Source organism: Lathyrus oleraceus, chromosome 7 (genome assembly GCF_024323335.1).
Source record: "Lathyrus oleraceus cultivar Zhongwan6 chromosome 7, CAAS_Psat_ZW6_1.0, whole genome shotgun sequence".
NCBI lineage: Eukaryota > Viridiplantae > Streptophyta > Magnoliopsida > Fabales > Fabaceae > Lathyrus > Lathyrus oleraceus.
In genome coordinates this window covers 10,567,309-10,589,919 of record NC_066585.1, presented here as the reverse complement: position 1 = coordinate 10,589,919, position 22,611 = coordinate 10,567,309, and the positions used below count along the sequence as shown (strand labels likewise).

The following is a 22,611-nucleotide window of genomic DNA, read 5'->3' as shown; positions in this document are numbered from 1 at the left end:
GATTCTACCTAGCGATGAGGTAGTTTTAGATAGTCTTATGGTGCTGGATAAAAAAGATAGGAAGAAGGGAGTGGTTCGTGTGGCTAGGGAGAGGGATAGATGTTAGTTTGTTCTTTTAATACTATTGGGTTGGGTAGAATAAAAAGGAGGAAGGTGAGAGAGCTTATTCCTTCTAACTCTTTGGAGTTTGTTTCTATCCATGAGACTAAGCTTGTAGAGGTGTCTGATTTTCTTGTCCAGTCCTTATGAGGGAACCCCTTTTGTGAGTGGAGTTTTTCTCCTTCAATTGGTAATAGTGGGGACTATTGTCGATTTGGTGTAATTACAAAGGAAATATCTATTTTCCTTCCTTGGTCCTGGTTTTCTAGATATCTGTCTAAAATGGGGGAGCCTTTAAAGAGGTTTGCTTTGTGGTTAATGTTTATTCTAAACCCTTATTGGCTGATAAAAATAGAATGTGGGATGACATATATGTGCGTAAGTCTTCTCTTGGTGGGTATATTTGGTGTGTATTAAGAGATTTCAGTTTAGTTTCTTCTCCTTATGAGAGAAGGAGTTATGTTGGGTCCGGAAATTCCTCTAATAATGCAAAATGTGTCGCTTTCTCCTTTTCCATCTCATATATTAGTCTCACTGATCTTACCCTTTTAGGTAGGAAGTTTACTTGGTTTCAACTATATGGTGGGATTGTTAGTATGCTTTACCGATTTCTTGTTTTATATGGTTGAGGGAGGGGGGTGTTAAGGGCCTGATGCTCAGTAGGCCTTCCCTAAAGATTTCTTTGATCACTGCCTTACTACTCTTAATTACGATAATCAGTTATGGGGTCCAAAATTGTTTCGGTTCAATAATGATTAGTTATCTCATGAGGACTTCCCTGTTGTGGTTCTTAATTCCTAGTTGTCCTCCTCTGTCCAATGGTGGAAGGCATTTATCCTCTTGGGAAGCTTAGGTATGTGAAAGTTACTCTTAAAGGTTGGAATAAACACGTATTTGAAAATCTAGACTGCCAAATCGATTTTCTTAGAGTTGTGGTTGGGAATATGGATTAAATGGTGGATCTTATAGCTCTTTCTATTAAAGAATTAAAGGCTAGATCCAAAGCCATTACTGTTTTATGCCCCTTCTTAAGGTTAAGGACTCTTTGTTGAGTCAAATAGCTAAGTCTAAGTGGCTAAGAGAGGGTGATTCTAATACTATTTTTTCATGCTTCGGTTAAAAGTAGAAGCATAAGAAATTTGATATTAGTTGTTAAGGTTATAGATGTTTGGTTTGAAGATGATACAAATATTAGGCATGAAGTGGTTAGGTATTTCTCTGAGAGGGTTAAAGAGCTTCTGTTTGTTAGACCTAAGTTGTGTATGGTGCCTTTTTTGTCCATCTTTGAGATAGATAACTTGTTATTGACCTCTCATTTCCTCCTTGAGGATCTTGATGGGGTTGTGGCCTAATGTAATGGAAATAAGAGTATGGGCTCTGATGGTTGTAACTTTTCTTTATTTATAAGATTATGGAACCTATTAAGAGATTATGTTATGATTATGTTTGATGAGTTCCATTATTTTGCCTCTCTATCCCATAACTTTGACTCCTATTTTGTGACCCTTATTCCTAAAGTCAAGAACCATTCTTATTTAGGAGACGTTAGGTCTATCTCACTGTTTGGTTCTCTTTATAAGTTGGTTGTCAAGGTTCTGGCCCAATGCTTGGGCTCGGTAATGGATAAGCTAATCTCTCCAAACTAATAAGCTTTCATAAAAGGGATAATGTTTGTTGATGGTGTGGTGGTGGTTAATTAGTTGATCAATTTGGATAAGCGATCTAAAAAAAATTGCCTTAATTTTAGAGTTGAGTTTGAGAAAGAGTATGGTTCAGTTAGTTAGAGTTTTTTTGGATTATATGTTTATCAGATTCATCTTTAATGATAAGTGGAGATTCTGGATCAGATCTTGTGTGTTCGTTGGTAATTTGGTTGTGCTTATCAATGGCTTCTTGAATCAAGAGATTAAAGTCCAGAGGGGTTTAAAGCAAGGTGATCCTTTAACACTCTTTCTTTTCATCCTTTTGGAAGAAGGTCTCAATGGGTTGATCAAGAGGGATTCTAACCTTAGTCTTTTATAAGGGTTAGTCTTTTATAAGGGTTCAAAGCAGGGTCCTCTAACTTTGTTATTACTCCTCTTTAGTATGTTGATAATACTTTAATCCTAGGGGAGCCCTCAGTTGAGATTTTATGGGCTATTAAAGCAGTTTTAAGTTAGCAGCGAGCCTTGGGATTAATTTTCATAAGATTAATCTGATTGGGGTTAATGTTGACCATACTTTATTAGCTATATTTGAGAATTTCCTCCATTGCAAGGCGGAGTCTACTCAGTTCAAGTATTTATGGTTACCAGTAGGTGCAAATCCTTTACGGAGTCCACTCGAAAACCACTATTTAACATAATATGGAAGAGATTTCACTTTTGGAGCAATAAGTATATTAGCCTAGGGGGTAGAACCACCCTCCTTAATTTTGTTCTTAATGTTAGTTTTGTGTTCAACCTCTCTTTCCTTAAGATGTCTGTAAAGTTTGGAAGAATCTAGTTAGGGTTCAGAGGAGGTTCCTTTGGGGAGATATGAAAGGGAAGGTCTAAGATAAGTTATTTGACGTGTGTAAGACGAATAAGGCATATGGGATAAGTGTTAGACATATCTTGTTGGTTAATTTAGATATTCTATCTAAATGGAGGCGGTGCCTTTTGTCAAGGGCTTCTGGTTGTTTGGTAGACATCCTGACTTTCAGTTATAGTCTACATAGAGTAACATTATTATATGGGGGTCAAGCTTTAGGTTATCGCTCGGTCTTGACTTGGCGAAAAGGAGCGTCCGTTCTTGGTTCCAAAAAGGATGATCCCCTAACTAGTTTGAGGGCGACTTGGTGAAAAAGGTTGGATATGGTTGGTTAGCCTTCTTTTGGTTTGACCCTTGGGTTGGGGATAATCCACTTAGATCTAGGTTTCCTAAAATATTCACTCTCTCTCAAAGATAATTTGCCACTGTGAGTAAGATTGGAAGGTGGGAAGAAATGAGGGTTTCCTGGGATTCTGGTTGGAGGAGGTCTCTCTTCATTCGTGAATAACCCTTAGTTGTAGGATTTTTTTCTTCTCCTAAAAGTTTTTAGTTTTAGAGGACAAATGCATTTGGGTGTGGAGGTATTCTAGAGATGACATGTTCTCTGTTGCCTCTTCCTATCAAATCTATCTTGCTCCCCGTTCTCCTCCAGAGTCTCACTTAACTAGAGTGAACACAATTCTTCCCCTTATTTGGGATAGTTGGACTCCCTCTAAAATCTAGGCTTTCTCTTGGAAACTTCTGCATGATAGGTTCCCATATAAGAAAAACATTTTCAAGTGGAAGGTCATTATGAATATATGGGATATCTTGTGTATTTTTTGTGACCATTGGTTAGAATCATTTTCCACTTGTTTGTTACTTGTGATTTGGCGTCTAGTGTTTGATATGAGATATTTAAGTGGTTAGGGGTTCAAGTGACTTTACCTAGGAAGTTGTGGTGTCTTTTGAAATTCTTTCCACCTTTAGGAAGGAGGTATAAATCTAGGGGTGATTTTATTATGAATTGACATGCAATTGTTTGGTCCATTTGGTTAGTCAGAAATTATAATATATTTTTTTGTTCGTTAACAAATGTGAAAGAGGGGGATAATAATATCACTTATTTGACTTGGACTTGGTTCCATCACATGTCAATATTTAACTCTCCCTCTTTCTCTAACTGACTTCAGAACCTTATCCAACACCTCAAAATATAGCGGCTCAGACGATCTGACCTGCTCACTTTGGTGTTAGTCATTTTGGTGTTGCTGTGGAGCCTCTGATATGTTGATGGTGGGTCTGTTAGTTAAAGTTCTAGTTTGATATGCTGTTGAGTGTTGCTTTTGGTTCTTGCGCTATCGATTATGCTGTCATTGTCTAGTGTTTAGGTGTCTTTTATTTTTTCTTAGGATTTTGTCTTCTTTGTTGGTTAATTTCTTTAACACTTCTCATGTTATATATATATATATATATATATATATATATATATATATATATATATATATATATATATATATATATATATATATATATATATATATATATATATATATATATATATATAACCTTTAAAAGAATAAATAAATGACAAATAAGGTGACTAGAATTTAAAAGGAAGTTCATGTTACCATGTAAAAAGTATTTTGATATATTTTAAAATTGTAATTAAAATATTAAAAGAGATTAATTATTATGCACTTTCAATGTAAAAAGTTTTACACTGTCAATGCATCATAATCATTCATTTATATTACTTTTTAAATATTTAAAATAAAAGTTAAATCTTTCAAATAAATCAGTGGTTATGATTAACTGATAGTGTAAAAAATACTATCAGTATATATCAATTAAATTCATATTAAATTAATTAATTTAAATAAAGGTAAATATAAATCTAACTAAGATACATAATGAATTTTATACTAACACGCTTTAATATTTAAAGTGCTAAAGGGATGCCACTCACATATACAAGTAACTATCACACGAACAATTATAACAAAATTAACATATGATACTTTTTCTTTTTTTGTTAACAACAATAACAAATTTAAGACTTGAAAACTCTATTTTTGTTCTTATTTAAAGACTATTTCCTCCTATCACTATTACAAGAAAACATTTCCTCCTATTAAGAAAAAATATCTTAAATCTTGGTTATTATAAATAAATGTCATTAACTTTTAAACTAGTTAATATTTGTATTAACTAATATATTTTTAATTTAATTTAAAAGCATTTAATATTGTTAGTTGATTCATTAAAAATATAACTAAAAATATTATAATAAATTTTACTTTATTTGTTCGTGAAATCAAGAAAAATAATTATATTTAACTAATTTTCTTAATTAATATAAAAATAATTATTTTTACTTATAATTGTGATATAACTACTTTTGAAAACTAAATTGTTAGTCTATTTATTTATTTTGTTAAAGATGTAATTTAAAATTATTTATATTAAAAAAATTAATTACAGTTTTAATCTCCCTATTTTATCTGATTTACGAAATTGATTCTTATATTTTAAATTTAAATACTTTTAGTCTTTTTATTTTACATTTAAATAGTTCTCTCTCATACTTTTACAATTAAAATTAATAATATTTTTATTTTTTAAATAAAAAATTATTTAACATCGCAAATTATCATATATAAACATATTATTCAACTTATAGATAAAAATATAAATTATATAACAAATATTTCTTCAAATATTTTATAAAAATACGTGAAAAAAAAGACTAAAACTATTAAATTTAAAATAAAAAAATTAAAATTATTTAAATTTAAAATAGAAAGATTAATTTCGTAAATAAAAAAAATTGCAGAATAAAAAATGTAATTTAATCTAAAATTATGTACATCCCAAATTATAAATTAATTTACCATCTTTTCTATTCAATAATTATTATATTTTTTAATTTATGTAAAAAATATAAAACCTTGTAATTTGGAACTAAGGGAGTACTATATGCTTTTGTTAAAGTAAAATCTTTAACACAATTAAATTATCACTACTAATAATTTGGAAGAGGACTTTCAATTTTTAATAATGAAGTCACAAAGTTATAAACTTTGCCTTAAAAGAATATAGAACCAATCAAACCGTTTGGTAAAGTTAAACTAAAAAAATAACTAAATTAACTGTTTACCAACAATGAAGCAAATACTATAATTAAACTCACAACATTAATTAATTACAAAAGAACAAAATTAATTAATCTTGATTATCTATTAAGGTTAATTACGTAATTCCAAATACAAAAAGAAAGGGTATTTGTGACTTTTCACATCAGAATAAGATCCTAGCATTGTCGCAGGTCACTGTCGTTCAGATTTGTGATTGCTATTTTTCTCTCTCTCTCTCCTCTGTCTAAAAATTGTTCAACGTTCAAAGAAAAAGTTGAAGGAAAAACAAACCAAGTGAGTGAGAACTGAGAAAGACCCAGATAAGAAAAAAAAAGTTTTCAACTCTAGAATGTGAAAAAGTTTGAATCTTGAGATTCATTTTCTAAAGATAGTAACTGTAGCTCAACTGGGTCGTTTCGTTTTTTCTCCATTAAAGCTTCTTCAAGAAGAAAGATGCTATCTTGATAAAGAAAGAAACAGTGTTGAGGTGAAAGAGAGTGACTTGACTAGTGTGTGTGAAGTTGAAGGGAGACAACAACATCGTATCAGAAAAAAAAACATTTTTTTATAAATTTAGTTTAGTAATTTAGTATTCTGCTAAAAAGTAAAGTAACAAAAATTAGTAGAGAGAGAGAGAGGAGCAGATCAAGAAGAAGGAATGAAATTGGTTTCAACTGTGTTCTCTTTCCTATAGAGGTAAACATTGTCTCAACAACTTTGATTCTGTGTCTTTTTGTCATTGGGTTGTGTGTGCTTAGCTGTGTTTTTTGTGTGTGATTTTTGTTTTGGGTCAATGTTTGGTTTTTTGAATAAAATAAGGAAGTGTGAACGTGGTCTTGTTTTGTCTTAGAGCAAAGACTGGTTTCACGCTTACTGAGCATGATTATTGATTATAGAACTCTCTTCAATTTTTAATTCCTTAAAATACACAAATATTGGCTGTTGAGAGAATGGAGAAGGTGCTTCTTTGGAATTTGAGCTGTTTTTCCATCTTTTGAGACCCATGCTTGTCTCAATTTCCCTTGTTTTTAATTCTTATAATCTATTCTCTCTCTCTCTCTTAGTACTACTTGTCTTGTTTAAGAGAGAGAAACAATTTGCTTAATCATTCATCATGCTTGGTTTTGCTTTTTTGATTTGATTCTTGTTTGGTTTGTTTGAATCACACAAAACAATGCTGAAATGATGCTGTACTTGGTTTTTTGTTCTCTCAACTTTTTCTATCAACCATAGGATAAAAGTGTCTCAGATTTCGGAAGCTAGTTCTAGTTTGTTTGTTTCTATATATGATGAAGAACAAGACTTCGGAGAAATTAGTTTGAAGATGAGTCTTCGGTTGAAGATGCAGAATCATCATCGCCATCCTTTGGCTTTGTCGAGGTTACAAGAACAAACGGGGAACAAACGATACACGTTCATTCAAGCGCATAGAGGTTGGCTTTTGAGGTTTTTGTTGCTATGGATTCTTCTGATGGCGGTAATTAGTTATTGTATCTATAGCAATATGGATGTGGATTCTAAAGTTAGAAGGAAAGAGGTTTTGGGGAGTCTTTGTGATCAAAGGGCTAGAATGTTGCAGGATCAGTTCAGTGTTAGTGTTAACCATGTTCATGCTCTTGCCATTCTTGTTTCGACTTTTCATTATTACCGAAACCCTTCTGCTATAGACCAGGTTTGTGCTTGAAAGTTTTGTTTTTTATTCAACTCAATCTTTGCTGTGTTTTTGAGCTTTTTTTTTGTATTGTTTCTCTTTAGGAAACCTTTGCGGAATATACGGCTAGGACTGCGTTTGAAAGGCCGTTACTTAGTGGAGTAGCGTATGCGCAGAGAGTGGTTAATTCGGAAAGGGAGCGATTTGAGAAGCAACATGGAGTGGTTATAAAGACAATGGAAAGAGAGGCTTCGCAGGTTAGAGATGAGTATGCACCGGTCATATTTGCTCAAGAAACTGTCTCTTATCTCGAGTCTATTGATATGATGTCTGGCGAGGTAAGGAATGAAATTCAGGAACCGTTTCTATGTCTCGAGGTTTTTTTTTTTTTTTATACTGTAATTTCTCGGTTGCTCGATGCAGGAGGACCGAGAAAACATTATGAGAGCTCGAGCTACTGGGAAAGCCGTTCTGACTAGTCCTTTTAGGCTGTTGGGTTCTCATCATCTTGGTGTGGTTTTAACATTTCCTGTTTACAAATCGAAGCTTCCTCCAAATCCAACAACCGAAGAGCTCATTAAAGCGACGGCAGGGTATTATCCTTGTTTCACTTCTTTTTGTTTCAATAGAATGATGCGTTTAATGAACTTTTTCATTTGAAGCAGATATGTCGGAGGATCCTTTGATGTTGAGTCCCTTGTGGAGAATTTACTCGGTCAACTTGCTGGTCACCAAGCAATTTTGGTGAATGTATATGATATCACGAACTTTACTGACCCTCTTATCATGTACGGCAACCAATACGAAGAAGGTGATGTTTCTCTTGTTCATGAAAGTAAGCTTGATTTCGGAGATCCATACCGGAAACATCAAATGATATGTAGGTAGGTTCTTCTGGCTTTTTCTACATTACGATTTTATCGAACTTGTTTCGGCGTTTTGTCAGCAGAATAATGCTTATGATCATACTTTTGAACAGGTATCACCAGAAGGCACCGACAAATTGGGTAGCTCTTACCACTGCATTCCTATTCTTTGTCATTCTTTTGTTAGTCGGTTACATTTTATACGGTGCTGGCAATCATATTGTCAAAGTAGAGGACGATTTCCATGAAATGGAGGAATTGAAAGTTCGAGCTGAAGCAGCTGATGTTGCCAAGTCACAGGTACTTTTCGTGACATGTTCGAACTTCCGCGCAACAATAACTAAAACTGAATTTTTGTTTTGTTTTTGATGTCAGTTTCTAGCTACTGTCTCTCATGAAATTAGAACACCGATGAATGGCATTTTAGGTAACTTCAAGATTCTTTCTCTCTATGCCGAAAATGTAACATACGCGTTAGTACCTTTCACTTTCTCATCAATGATGTTATCGTTGAACTTCGTATTATTGTAGGAATGCTTGGTCTGCTTCTACGCACGGAATTGAATTCTACCCAACGGGATTATGCTCAGACAGCTCAAGCATGTGGGAAGGCACTGATAGCATTAATAAATGAAGTACTTGACCGAGCTAAAATCGAAGCTGGAAAGTTAGAGCTAGAAGCGGTTCCATTTGACCTTCGTTCCATACTCGACGATGTCCTTTCTCTCTTTTCCGAGAAGTCTAGACACAAAGGTTTAGAGGTACGTATGCCTAACCGAGCGATGATCTAACTTAGTTTACTTTCTTTTTCGATGATCTAACTTAATTTTCCTTTGTTTCGTTTCTTCTTTTGTAGCTGGCAGTGTTTGTTTCTGATAAAGTTCCGGATATTGTTATGGGGGATCCTGGGAGATTCCGACAAATAGTAACGAATCTTGTCGGAAATTCTGTTAAAGTAAGCAGAATTTTTGATTTATTTGCATTACTATTATGCATGTTGTGTTGATCGCGTTTTTGATTAACTTTGATACATTGCAGTTCACCGAGCGAGGACATATATTCGTTAAAGTCCATTTAGCTGAAAATAGAAAGTCCGCAATGAATGGAAAATTCGAGACTTTTCGAAACGGAGGATCTGAAGAAGTTATGCATATATCCGGTGGCTATAATCTCAAAACCTTGAGTGGATGTGAAGCGGCTGATGAGCGCAACAACTGGGATAATTTTAAGCATCTAATTGCCGATGAAGAGTTTTTCTGCGACACATCGACTAAAAAAGTGGCCACTAACGAATCTTATGAGCAAGTAACTTTGATGGTCTGTGTCGAGGACACTGGAGTTGGAATCCCATTCTCGGCACAAGATAGGATTTTCATGCCATTTGTGCAGGCGGATAGCTCAACTTCTAGAAACTACGGTGGTACCGGCATCGGCTTGAGTATCAGTAAATGCCTGGTTGAACTTATGGGCGGTGAAATAAACTTTATAAGCCGGCCGCAGGTTGGAAGCACTTTTTCATTTACCGCGGATTTTAAAATATTTAAGAAGAATTTAATACCCAACGTGAAGAAGGTTAATTATGAAGATCTACCTTCGAGTTTCGGAGGACTTAAAGCCATTGTGGTTGATGGAAAGCCTGTCAGAGCTGCCGTAACTCGATATCATTTGAAGAGACTTGGGATACAAGCTAAAGTCGCAAATGCCATCAATAAAGCTGTTTCTTTATGCGGGAAAAACGGTTCTTTGACTACAGGGTAAGTTTTCAATTTCGAGTAAATTTTCATATTTATCCGTTGTTTTACGCCTATGAACCACAATACTCGAGTTCATTCAGGAGTTAAACTATTCGGTTGTTGCAGATTATTCCAGCCTGATATTATTTTTGTCGAGAAAGATTCATGGGTTTGTGGAGAGGATGTGCGGCAACTAGATTGGAAGCAAAACGGACACATATTTAAGATGCCTCAAATGATCCTTCTTGCGACGAATATCAGCAACGACGAATTCGACAGAGTGAAATCCGCAGGTTTCAGTGACACGGTGATCATGAAGCCGCTGAGAGCGAGTATGGTGGGAGCTTGTCTTCAGCAAGTTTTGGGGACAGGCAAGAAGAGACAGCTAGGAAAAGAAATGCCTAACGGTTCAACTTCCGTTCGAAGCCTTCTTTTCGGAAAGAAAATTTTGGTGGTTGATGACAATGGAGTGAACCGTAGAGTAGCTGCGGGCGCGCTGAAAAATTTCGGAGCCGACGTGAAGTGCGCAGATAGCGGCAAAGCTGCTCTTGAAATGCTTCAATTCCCGCACGATTTTGACGCTTGCTTCATGGATATTCAAATGCCCGAAATGGACGGGTAGGGTCTTTCATTCGCCATAAACTAACTCCTTTGTAACTTATTTTTGTGGAATCATCACCAAAATATTATTTTGCAGATTTGAAGCGACTCGACGAATTCGGGGGATGGAGGGGAACGAGAAGACGAACGGTGAGTTCCACTTACCGATATTGGCGATGACGGCGGATGTAATCCATGCAACATATGAAGAGTGTTTGAAATGTGGAATGGATGGATATGTGTCAAAACCATTTGAAGAAGAGAATCTTTATCAAGCAGTTGCAAAGTTTTTCAAAACAAAAGCTACTAGTACCACAATAGATTCATAACAAAAAATGCAACTTAATTTAGCATGTTATTATTGTGTATAAATTGTATTCTCCCAAGGGAAAAGGGATGTGGAAAATTATGTAAATTCAATATTTTTCATATGCATCTCCATAGTACTTCCCTATAAAAACTTGCTTAGTGAAACATGTTGAAAATTATGATTCTGTAGGGACAAGTTGGTGATGGAAAAGGCACATGGTTATGGTTAGATATTGGTTTGGTTTCAATCAAATCCAACACCAACTTTGTTGTTTGTTTTGTGCCACTTCAACTGAAAAGAAAATGGACCCCTCTTGCTTCTTTTTATGGATACAAATGTGTCCTCTTCTTCTTCATATACATATATGCATACCACTAATTTGTATCTAGTTGCTTATGTGTGAGCAAGATATGAAAGATGCATTAGCATCATTAGTATTTCTAACAAACAATCTCTAGTGAAACTTGTCAACCTTTGGTAGTTGTTAAACAATATACATGTGTTTGTTTAGTTAACATTTGATTGGCACATGCATAAGCATTATAAATGTTTTTGGTCATTGTATGAGATTTATTTTAAAAATACACATTTAAGAAACGAAGGGAAGAATTTAGAATCCTTGAGTAAATTAAAAGAATAGTATATTTTGTCCACAAAAAGTAAAAGAGTACGTATGTAATTATTTAAAGGCGACTCTTGTCTTAGCTGTATCTAAAGTAGATGCAGGTGTTTTCTCCTATTTCAATTTTGTTATGACATGACTAGCATTAGGCCCTCATGTTTCCACAATGGTCATGGATACATTGTATGACTTCATTTTAAGATTTGAAAGATTCTTTTCATCATACAAGAATCAAAATATACTGTCCATTTATATATTCTTTCTCTCTTTAATTTAAGGTTATAAGATATTAAAAAATCGGTAGAGATCGAATTCGACCAAGTTCCGGTATGGTGAAGTTGCATTTCGATATGCGACATATCGCATTGAAGTTAACACTACAACACTTTGGGATAGCAAAACAGAAATAGTTCCGTCTATTAAGAATGCTTGTTCTACCTATATCTTTTATGGGATGATTCAAGGTTTTAGATTCGCATTTTCTAATGTGTCTGTTCTATCCTTTTTTGCAATTTTTTGCGGGCGTGAGTATTAACATAATTTTTTTGTATTTTAAAATTTAAAATACATCGTGCTTGTGGACCCCTTTTGTCCTCATTTAAAAGTCAAGATTTTAGGCACGCAACCTCAACTATACACATTTTGTCCTGCCTCATTTTTTTTGGCTTTTGCGGGACGATCCTAAACAACTCTTTGCCACCCTACCAACGTCTTAGTCAGTTAATGAATGAGAAGGTAATTTGAGTGTCTGAACGAGAGAATATCTGAAATGATGGGTGTTAAACTATATGTAGTGTGGACGGTTAAAATGTCTACATTAGATACGTCGCTGCATGCGGTTTATCGTCCGATCAAATCTATCAATGGGATATGCACTAGAGGGCAGAATCACATGTCCTCGACTAGGGTGAGGTCCCACCTATTCTGCATGTCTTTTCGTGTGATGAATGTTATTTTTCATCGTGGGTCAAATGTACGGTCCAGAACAATCATCCCCAAGTCTTTGGTCTTACTCTTAGAGTGAAGGCTTGTCACGCATGCCTTCAGTCTGACTTCTGGTGGAAGAGCCTTGATGGGACATCAATAACATTGGGAACATTTGCATTAAATATCTTCTTTTGATTAGTGAACTTTCGCAAGGGAGTCTCAACGTGTGACCCTATGTTTGATAGCAATGATGTCTTTCTATACTAGGGTATTTGAGTATTCTAAACAGATTAAGGCAAGATCTGGACCATCGATGGTATGCGCTTCCTAACTTCTACAATTGTGGATCGTACGACCATATTCGTTGGAGGATATATGAGCATTTTTGAAGTTAATCATTTCTTCTAATGGAGCACACAATGTACGAGTAGTTGATTTCATCTTCTTTAAGGTAACACTTCAAAAACCTTTGTTTCTTTTATATTTTTATGTGTTGCTAGAGTTTATGGAGAAGAGAGTTATGGAAGGTATTAAAAGAAAAAATCACCATCGATAGTGGAATGTCGGGTCGAGATATATATTCTAAAAAGAGGTTTAGGACTTTGATCTTTCCTGTCTTGTGTTATGGAAAAATCCTTCGTCATAGATGACTTTCGACAGGAATGTGAAGTTTAAATTTACATTGATCATGCACTTTTACTTATGATTATTTCTTTTTATATGTTGATAGCCCTCTTTATAATGGACAACTCTTGTCCTAGAGCCTAGAACAAGCCACGACAACTCGGTCGCATAGATGGATCAAGATACATTGGATATTGTTTCTGCCTTCACCCTCAAGAGTGGTCTGAATCATGCCTTCATCGAGGTGGGGATAAAAGTTACGCATCAAGTATGATGGGTGTGTCATTCCAATTCACTAATGCATGTTTTCTTTTATTGGTTTTTCCTCCCTTTTAGTGACTTCGAAATGGATGTTCTAAATCATCTAGAATTGATCCTTCACACTGCAACCAGTGAGTTAGGCTTACCCAAAAGTCTTCTCGTACTGGTGCGAGAACAAGAGAAGTGTGGTGACCTTAATCTCTATTTTCATCTCTTTAAACCCAATGTATTTTCATTGACTCGACATGGGATCAAGGTATGAATTCCCTCAGACATAGCAACAATATGTTAGAGGTATATTCCGATAGTGTGAACAACTTCAAGGACCAATGTTATCTTACTACCCCCTTACCAAAGTGGTTCATGCTAACATATGTGACCATTTTTCCGATGCTTGGTCGATTTTCCAAGTTCTGGGGTCAGAGCCATTCTTGGTAAACATCGGATCTTACAATCTGAACGACTTGTCCCAAGAAGAGACCTACCTGAAGAGGAAATTGACACTCTTCTTCGAGGGCTAGAATATCACTGACAACGTTGCTCCTTCTGAGGTGACATCAAAGAAACAAAAGAAATGGTTCATAGAAACGTGTTTTCTAGTATAAATCATTACTAAAGAAGAGATGCAAGTAATGTTTGGTGAGTGATGTAGAAAATTTCTTCTTCTTTGGCATCATTTCCTCAACTTGCTCATTTTCTGGTTTGTAGATAATGCTACCAAACGATACTACAAATCAAGAGTACTCTTAGGATTGTCCCTTCACTTTTATGGATCCTTAATATGTTGAACACTAGAAGAGTTCCAATTACGGGGTCCTCCGTTGGTCCATCCAAACTCAACCTCTCTATCCTGGTTCAAACACAGGTCGAGGGTTCTTTTGGCCAGCTCACGGAGGAAAGTGTTCATTATTTTATTATCTTCTTCTACACTTCTGGCCTGCCATGGCCCTTGAACGATCTAGGAGTTCCATTATTTTATTCTTACTTGTCGAGAAAGGCCAAGGTTATTCACCAAGAGAATATGACTATCTTAGCATGTGGCGTCTATGGAAGACAGTTTCTCTGTTCTACATGTTTCTTTTTGAAAACTCCTTGCATCATGTGGAATTTTTTCATCCCACGAGAACATAATTGTCCTAGCGGATGGGAAGCCAGTCATCATCCATGTGACTTCCGCTTTCAGATTTTGATTTCTCTGGTAGCATGCTTGTGGCATTTGTGACATTACCTTTGGATCATGCATATCCTTTGTCATCACAAGAAAGAAAATTTCTGAGAAATTATTTATTCTCATTGAAAAAGACATTACATTGTAATTCCAAGCATGTTTTATGTATATAGTAAAAAGAAACTCAACCGAGTGAGTATGTCGATGGGTGACCGTCTTGGCTGACTCTCTGACCGAATAAGGGTTATTGTTCTCGGCTTCTTTAAAATCAATGTTTGAACATTCTTGTCAAATTTTCTCCATTTATGTGTTCAAGGTGAGTGTGCTGAGAACTTGGCTCGAGGCACTCGGTCTCTTTCATCTCGATAATGGTTGGAGTCTCTCTCAGTTGTTGGATTGTGTATGATGTTCCTTGTTCACCGGTCCTTCTCTCATTCTTTAAAGGTGAACTCTTCCTCATTGTTAATATAGATATGGGTCTTATCCAACATGTCATTTAGACTACGGGATCCCTTTAGTCCCATCTTTTCACGAAACATGTAGTCTGACCTCAACCCCTTGAATATCCAACATTTCTAACTGTCTTTGTTCTTCTAACTTCTACAGCTATATTTGTGAATTGGTCAATGTACTCTTGTATGATTTCTTTCTTTTTATGTTAGATCCCGCTGAGAACAACTATAGTTGTGGATTCCCGTTTTCGCTTCGTGTATTGGGAGGTGAACGAGTTCAACAAATCGTTTGCCCATTATGTGCCTAAACAGACTTGCCATTGTTGAAGATTTTGGATCATTTCATATATATAAACTATAGGTTGTGACGAAGGCTTCTTTGATGTCTGGCCTTTGGGGTTGTAGAAAAGATTGAAAGATCTTGGAAGGTTCAATGTCCAGCCGTTGGAGGCTTCTTTGATGTCTGGCCTTTGGGGTTGTAGAAAAGATTGAAAGATCTTGGAAGGTTCAATGTCCAGCCGTTGGAGGTGATAGACTTTGTAGTGTTGGAACTGTATGAGAAGTGAATAAAACTCGAACATCTTCAATCCATGGAAGAAGAGTAATCTCCCTCAATGGATCATAAGTGATTGTTGCAACAATAGTTGCAATGTTGGCATTGCGTGTTAGTAGGAAAGGAATTGGATCGCCGGTTTGTACGGGGAAGAGATTCAGCAATTTGGAGGAGGAAACACCAGTGATCTAAAAGAGAAAATTTCAACGATGAAGAGATGGTGGTACTTCATAGAGATTCGCAAGATTATAAGTGAATTCATGAATTCTCATAGATGGCATCACTATTTTAAACTAGAACTAGAAATTAGAGATTGAATGGAATGGAGTTCCAATGGGATGGAGGGAGCTTTCGATAAGTAAGATAAGATGATGGTACTCAAACCTGTATTCAATTTCAAATAATTTATCTAACCACAAGTTTATTTTCTAAAGATCCTTTTAATAAAGAAATAAGTTTAATTTATAAAGATAAATATAAAGACGAGTCTAACGCTACAATTTAGTTTTCAACTGTCTACTTCAAAAGTGAAAATATAAGGATTTTAATGAGTAAGAAAAGTATAAATCTAACCAAGTTCCATCGGTGATAGAACATCTCAACAAATCAGAGTTGTCCGAAAGTTTAAATTCACTTGAGAAATACGTGAATGCGAACTGTAAATTGTAAGCATGAAAGAGTTGCTTGACATTTTAAATGAAAATCCTTAACAGAACTACTACTCTACAGTCTACTACAGAAACCTTGACCATATTTAGTGACCATTAGTTGGATAGAAAAAAAAATACATTAAACACTGCAGATCAGCTCCAAGCTGCTTCTATGCCCCACTTTGAATAACATAGGATTAGAATCAATTCACAGATAAAACCACATAGTGAAGCAAATACCACACTAAAATCCATTAAGGAAAAAGAAATTTGCGCCCAGAATTTGACTTTAAGTGGGCAATAGATCAAGTAGTAGTGACTTGAACAGTTCATTCATGTAGCTACCCTTTCAGGAGAACCAATTTTCTAAGCTCATTGACAAATATTTGAACCAAACTTATGAGGTGTACTCAAATGGTTGAGGAGGTTGAGGTTCCTCATCCACAGCCATTGCTGATGAAGAACTCTGCAATCCTGTTCCTGATGCACCAGCAGTTGATGTGGTAGATGCAGGTGTATCAGTGATGGCGAGGACTTCAGGCTCAGTAGGACGCAAGTCTTTAAGAAGTACAAATCCCGAAGGTGCCAACTTAACTGGAACATATCTGCTGTCCTGCAAAAATTTAACAAACTTCTCCTGAGCAGGAACCACTCTCGCTGGATTTGTTAGAATCTCAAAAGAAGGCTCGGGCTCTGATTTCTTCTCCGCTGGGCTATCAACCTTTAAAACAATAAAGTTTATATATGTTAAAAAGTTGCACATAGAAATCAATTACTTTTAACAGAAAACATACAAGTGATGGATCTAACAAGCTGATAAACCAAATATGCATCACCTGCATTGCTTCTCCATCCTTCTCACTTGAAGACTTCCCTTTTCCAGCACTTGAAGCTGATGTAGAGTCAGGACCAGATGCAACTTCAGCACTAGCCTTCTGTTCTTCAGCTTTCTTACTAGCCCTAGCTTTGGCTTTAGCTGATGTCGACAAAACAGCTGTTGGAAGTTTAACAGTTGACGTAGTGGTGGGAACAGTAGTAGGCTTAGGGTATTCAAAAAGTGAAGGCTTTGCATGTGACAAGAACTCAAACTTTGGAGATTTCAGATCATAGTTGAGGCCGATAAGAGCCGTTGGTGAAAAAGCCAAGCTAATGAAATAGATAAGAGGGTACCAATACCAAAACTGGCTGAAAACTGCAAGACCAACCACTGCAGTAATTTTATCATGCTTTGTCTTAGAAAGTAGTCTTATGGTCACATTTCTACCGCCAGCATCAAGTATTCCAGAGGCCAAAATTGCCCCCATCTTGCTCATGGTATCCTCATGCTTGTCCAGTATAATTTTCTCCAATTGTCGCCTAGAAGAATACAAGCCATGTCAGAAATCAACAAATTTATTGCTTTGATATCAATATAATCAACTTTCCTTACCTGAAAGTTCCAACACGTGAATCACTAGCTTCACTAATCTGAACCATGACCATTGCCATTGCTATGAGGGCCCCCTGACGAACAAAATCAACGACATCCGATGTCAAAGGCTCCAGCAAAGATATGGCTTCACTGAGACCTGTACCCGCACAGGAAATACCCACAGCAAGAGCCGCTCCATAACGAACATGTGGATTGTAGGATTCGGATAGGAGAGAAACAATTCGCGGAGTCTGCAGTGTACGAAAGTAACATTACAAATGTCAACGAAAAGAAACTACAGCCACAGAAAAGCAACTTAGGACAAGGGGAAATAAAAAAGATGACAACAGAACTAACCTGCTCTGGATCCGAGTATAAAACAAATCCTAATGCTAGGACCGCAGTCCTCCTAACATCATCACTCACATCAGACACAGCAAAGTGCAGTAATTGCCTAATGGCCTTATTGTTTGCTGTTCCACTATAGGCCAAAGCCAGTGCATACATGCCACCATAACGTAAAATTGGATCCTGATCCCGAGTCATCTGCTCAATTAAAGTATCAGCTTCTTCTTCTCTTCCGTAAACCGTAAGGGCAATTCCCAGCGCTAACCCTCTGAAATATTTAAAAACCGTAAATAATCAGAGGAAAAGAAGCGGTGGTTTAACAGCTTGCCGAGTGAAACACCCTTACCTTATAATCTTTTCATGTTGTGTCTCATGTGCATAAGTGAGCATTTCATTTGCCTTATCACTGCCTGTTCCAACCATGAGTAAGCCCATACTGATTCCAGCAGCTTCGCCAGCAACAGCACTATCAGTGTAGAGAACATTTTTTATTTCTTCATAAATATCCTCGTCAGCAGTTCCTAGGGATGCCAATCCAAGACCCAAACATGCACCATGTTGAATGACCTGGCCATGAACAACACATTAGATATAGCAATAATCTTTTTTTTAACAGAAGATGATCAATATTTATGGGCACCTCAACGGTAGTACTGCGCAAGCTATCGCGAAGGAATTGTTTGATGCCCTCTCCATGGTTGGCGTGAATCAGACCAAGGGCATAGAGAGCACCACCTTCTGAGTATGGACTACCACCACCACCTGTACCACCCTGAGGCAAGTACGGTGCCATCAGTGATCTTCCCTGCTGCAAATGACCTCTATGGATAACACCAAGTCCAGCTGTTGCACTAAATTTAGCCCAGTTTGTAGCTCTGCTCAACCAATCCTAAAATTTCAAGGGACAAAAATCTTAAGAATGGGAAATTACAGGGAAAGAGGTAGAAACAAAAATTAAGCGGTAATAACTGACCAAATTTTCTCGCAGGAAAGTATCCACAGTTGTTCCAGCATGCATTATTGCATTGGCGTAGATTGTAGCACTGTGGCAGACACTATTTCTCATCTCGACAGACTGCTTTATAGTCTTCAGAATAAGGAGGTCAGATCTGAATGCAGATTACATCCAAGCAGTATAAGAACTAACATACTACCAAGTAACAACGAAGAAACGGTGATCTAAAAAATATTATTTAAGAAAATGGTCTCACTTGTTATGACTGTAAAGGAACTGCAGAGTCAGCTGTATTGAAGTTTCCCCAGACAAAATTCCCTTTATTTTGCTTAACCTCTCAGCATACAACTTCTCACTTGGATCCTCAGGCACACTGACAGCAGAAGACGATTCACCATCAACCATTGGAACATCATCTGCTCCATTCACACCAGCATTCTGAGTAGAATCTGCATCACTGGGCTTTGGCTCTACAGGTTCTGAAGGTTGAGACTTTGGCAATGCAAGGCGATCTCTAACATTTAGAAGAAAAGCTTGATGCTCGTTCTCTACCAAATCAAAAGCTATTTGAAATGCCAAAAGAGAATCGTCTTTATATTCAGAACGTAGAAGTTTTTCCAAAATGCTCGCAACACCCTCCGGCACATCCAAGAACATAAGACACTGACAAATGCTCAGATAATCTGGTGAAGGAAGCTTTTGAAATACTTTAACAAGGAGACGGAGAACCTAGATAAAAAGAACATGGAATAATATCAACTTTTGTCAGACACAATTGATAAAAAGTCTCTTCACATTTTGCAAGTTTCTAGATATGCCACATATCAAGTAGCCAGAGAACAAACTTTATTCATTTAATATGTTTAATTCCAATTTTATATAGCATTCATCATATCTTCCACCTTCTTATCGGGATAAATCTGTCTGGCAGTGCAAACAGTTATCTAATTTGAGAACAGTTGATAAAGATTTAAGAATCCTATTAAGTATCAACGCCCATAGAGATGTTTATCTAAAACAGTTTCAGTTGAATATAATCTAATAGCTAAAAGATCAGAGGTGGAGCTAGCATAAAATCTGCCAGGGGTTAGCTCTAAACAAAAAATAAGATATACTCTTAAAATTAATATATTAAAATTAACTAATTAATAAGCAAAAAAATGAAAACAATCTTTACCTATATAAAATATAAATTAAAGCACCACAAAGGAAATAAAAACTAACAGTAACTGCTTAAAAAGAATGAGTTCAACAACACTTCAAATAGTTAAATTCATCCATAATTGATGTCTTAATAAATGAACTAGTAATATCCATTTCAGTGTGAAAAAAAATATTTGCAAGAAATGCATCGTCTGTTTTGTTTTAGAGCGTTGTCTTAATATTTTTATTGTTGGCAAAACTCTCATTGTAGTTACTGAAGATGCTGGAAGTGACAAAGCAAGACAAATAAATTTATCAATCAAATAATAATTTTTCAACCTTCCTTCCTAATTCTACTACTTTTTGAAAATTGTTTGGGGTAGCTAAATATATATTATTAGAGTATGTAAATATAAAAACATTCTAACTAATTGAAAAATGATAATAAATGGGGTAGCGAAGGCTAAGCCCATGGTAGTTCAAAGCTCCGCCACTGTATAAGAAATGCCACTTACCTCTTGTCTGTATTCTCTAAGGCTCACAAAGGAATGAGAGACATGAATGCAGTATGATAGAGTTCCTTGAACATTGTCACTCTTCGTAATTGCTTCCTCAAGTTTATCTAATCTCCTGCATTCAATGGCAGTTCCCATAGCTTGTTGGTATTTTCCGTCCACTATACACCTGAATTAAGGAAAAGCAACAAAAATCAACGGAACTCAAATTCTGAAGGCACGCTTGAATACAATAAAAAAAAAGATACGAATAGTTAGAGTTATACATACTTATCCAACAATCTCTCCACAATTGCTTCAAGCCTTGGGTCCACTTTGATAGATTCATCACTTGACTCCGCTGCCTTAGACTTGAGACTAGCGTATTCATCTATAGCTTTAGCTGAAAACATAAGAAGATTTTACATTTATAGAATGTCAAATGCAATGTGTCATGATTTTAAATTTTATAAATGTAGCACAAAATTAAGTTATAATAGTGACATTAATTTTAATTTCATTATATCAAATCGAAACGAATAAAACCACTAACAAGTAACACGACCAAGGGGAACCCATATTACCAATGTAACCCGTTTTCATATACAAAATGATATTCTAGAAAGATCTGTATATGGCTTTAAATTAAATAGAATATAACCAAATACCAATCCTCACCTAGAAGAGTGTGGACATAGTCAGAATCCTCTGAAACATCAAACAGAGGACCAGCTCCAAGGGCATATGATAATGAGTCATTCAGCTCCCCCAGGTAATAAAAGACCTAAGATTAATGAGATGATCGAAATCAGATACTAAAACACAAACACTGAGACCAACTCCAGGTTCAGAGGACAATAATTTATGGATATGAAAAATCTTATGGCTTTTAGTGGTTGGTTTAGAAGCCGGGTACAGTACAAAAGGATGTAAATCCAATACTTATTTCTTATATCTCAAATATCATGGAAAAGACACATCTGCCTCGCACAAATTTAAATAGAAGATGATTGTTCAAATAATTAGCAGAATAACAATACCTTTGATACAAGCAGTGCAGCGAGTTGCCTTTGGTGCTGATCAAACTCCTCATCTTCATACAAACTCTCTCTGTTTAACACATACATACAAAATACACATGTTTAATCTTCAACATTCCCATTCCAACACTTCACACTAAAAAACTAATTCAACCAGAAACATAAGAGAGAATTATGGCATTAACATGAACACGCCGGAAAAAAAAAATCACATTATGGCATAAACCCCCTTGATTTAGAATACATACTTTCAGGACTAGGAATTTCTGCTATTAAAGCTACCGGATTAAAATTGACTCCTACAAATATAATTTAACTACTAAAACGTAATTGAAATCAAACCTATTGCTATAATTGAAGTTATTTTTCTTCATTATTTCCCAAAAAAAAAAAGAAAAAATAGTGAAGCAATTGAAAAAACCCAACTAGTTTACATCTAAAAAAAGGCATAATGATTCAAAGAATACAAATTGAGAATGATAAATAGAAAAATCGATAAACAAAAGGAGAAGGAATACATGAGGGGAACACTGGTGGAGATCTCAGGCCAGAAGCTGTCAACCAAATTGTTGAGGTTAGAGAGAGCGTGAAGCTTGAGCGAGAGATGAGACTCGTTGAGCATCGCCAACATACCACCGGCAGAGCTCACCAACGTCGTCGCCATGATTGGGAACAATTGGAATAGTTAGGGTTAGGGCTAGGGTTTGGGATTATTGGAATTGCGATCTGAGAAAATGGAAGGAAGAAGAAATTGAGAAAGGGTTTGTTGTGAGTTTTAATAGTGTGTGTGCTACTTTTCTAAGCTTTGTATATTAGCATCTTCATTTTTCTTTTTCAACACGATATGTATATAATTTATTTATTTTTTGAAGAAAAATATTTCCATATAATATATAAAACCTTTTTTATATATTTAATTATTTTAAGGTAATATAAATTTTAAAAAAGTTTTGTCAAATGAAAACCAAGATTTCTTTTAATTTTATACATATTTATTAATTTATTGAATATTTTATTTAATTTTACAAGAGACATTATAATTTGTTTGAATTGATAAAATACAATAAAATGATATGA

At 35.6% G+C, this 22,611-nt stretch overlaps 2 protein-coding genes across 2 annotated transcripts; one reads left to right on the top strand and one right to left on the bottom strand.

Annotated features, from left to right (window-relative positions):
• The first annotated feature begins 5,945 nt into the window (after window positions 1–5,945).
• On the top strand, window positions 5,946–11,160 carry LOC127107259 (histidine kinase 4). The gene is made up of 12 exons (XM_051044558.1): window positions 5,946–6,422; window positions 6,960–7,398; window positions 7,482–7,715; window positions 7,801–7,970; window positions 8,043–8,261; window positions 8,357–8,543; window positions 8,619–8,670; window positions 8,775–9,004; window positions 9,100–9,198; window positions 9,282–9,997; window positions 10,103–10,594; window positions 10,674–11,160. The coding sequence occupies exons 2-12, from the start codon at window positions 7,051–7,053 to the stop codon at window positions 10,903–10,905; spliced, it is 2,979 nt and encodes a 992-aa protein (XP_050900515.1). The 5' UTR covers window positions 5,946–6,422; window positions 6,960–7,050; the 3' UTR covers window positions 10,906–11,160.
• A 4,945-nt stretch (window positions 11,161–16,105) lies between these two features.
• LOC127107258 (26S proteasome non-ATPase regulatory subunit 1 homolog A) lies at window positions 16,106–22,345 on the bottom strand. Its single transcript, XM_051044557.1, has 13 exons — window positions 22,053–22,345; window positions 21,535–21,604; window positions 21,173–21,278; window positions 20,786–20,897; window positions 20,516–20,684; window positions 19,114–19,586; window positions 18,876–19,011; window positions 18,543–18,791; window positions 18,249–18,469; window positions 17,912–18,170; window positions 17,573–17,805; window positions 16,980–17,499; window positions 16,106–16,864 (listed from the first exon to the last, which is right to left on the bottom strand). The coding sequence occupies exons 1-13, from the start codon at window positions 22,196–22,198 to the stop codon at window positions 16,541–16,543; spliced, it is 3,018 nt and encodes a 1,005-aa protein (XP_050900514.1). The 5' UTR covers window positions 22,199–22,345; the 3' UTR covers window positions 16,106–16,540.
• Window positions 22,346–22,611: the final 266 nt, after the last annotated feature.

Bases quoted from the DNA above. Each gene is read 5' to 3' on its own strand.
- LOC127107259 (XM_051044558.1), top strand. From the start codon at position 7,051: ATGAGTCTTCGGTTGAAGATGCAGAATCATCATCGCCATCCTTTGGCT. The intron at 8,544-8,618 runs GTACTTTTCGTG...TTTTGATGTCAG, and splicing joins CTGATGTTGCCAAGTCACAG to TTTCTAGCTACTGTCTCTCA. The intron at 9,005-9,099 runs GTACGTATGCCT...CTTCTTTTGTAG, and splicing joins CTAGACACAAAGGTTTAGAG to CTGGCAGTGTTTGTTTCTGA.
- LOC127107258 (XM_051044557.1), bottom strand. From the start codon at position 22,198: ATGGCGACGACGTTGGTGAGCTCTGCCGGTGGTATGTTGGCGATGCTC. The intron at 19,587-20,515 runs GTAAGTGGCATT...CTTTTTATCTAG, and splicing joins TTAGAGAATACAGACAAGAG to GTTCTCCGTCTCCTTGTTAA. The intron at 18,171-18,248 runs GTAAGGGTGTTT...TAAATATTTCAG, and splicing joins CAACATGAAAAGATTATAAG to AGGGTTAGCGCTGGGAATTG.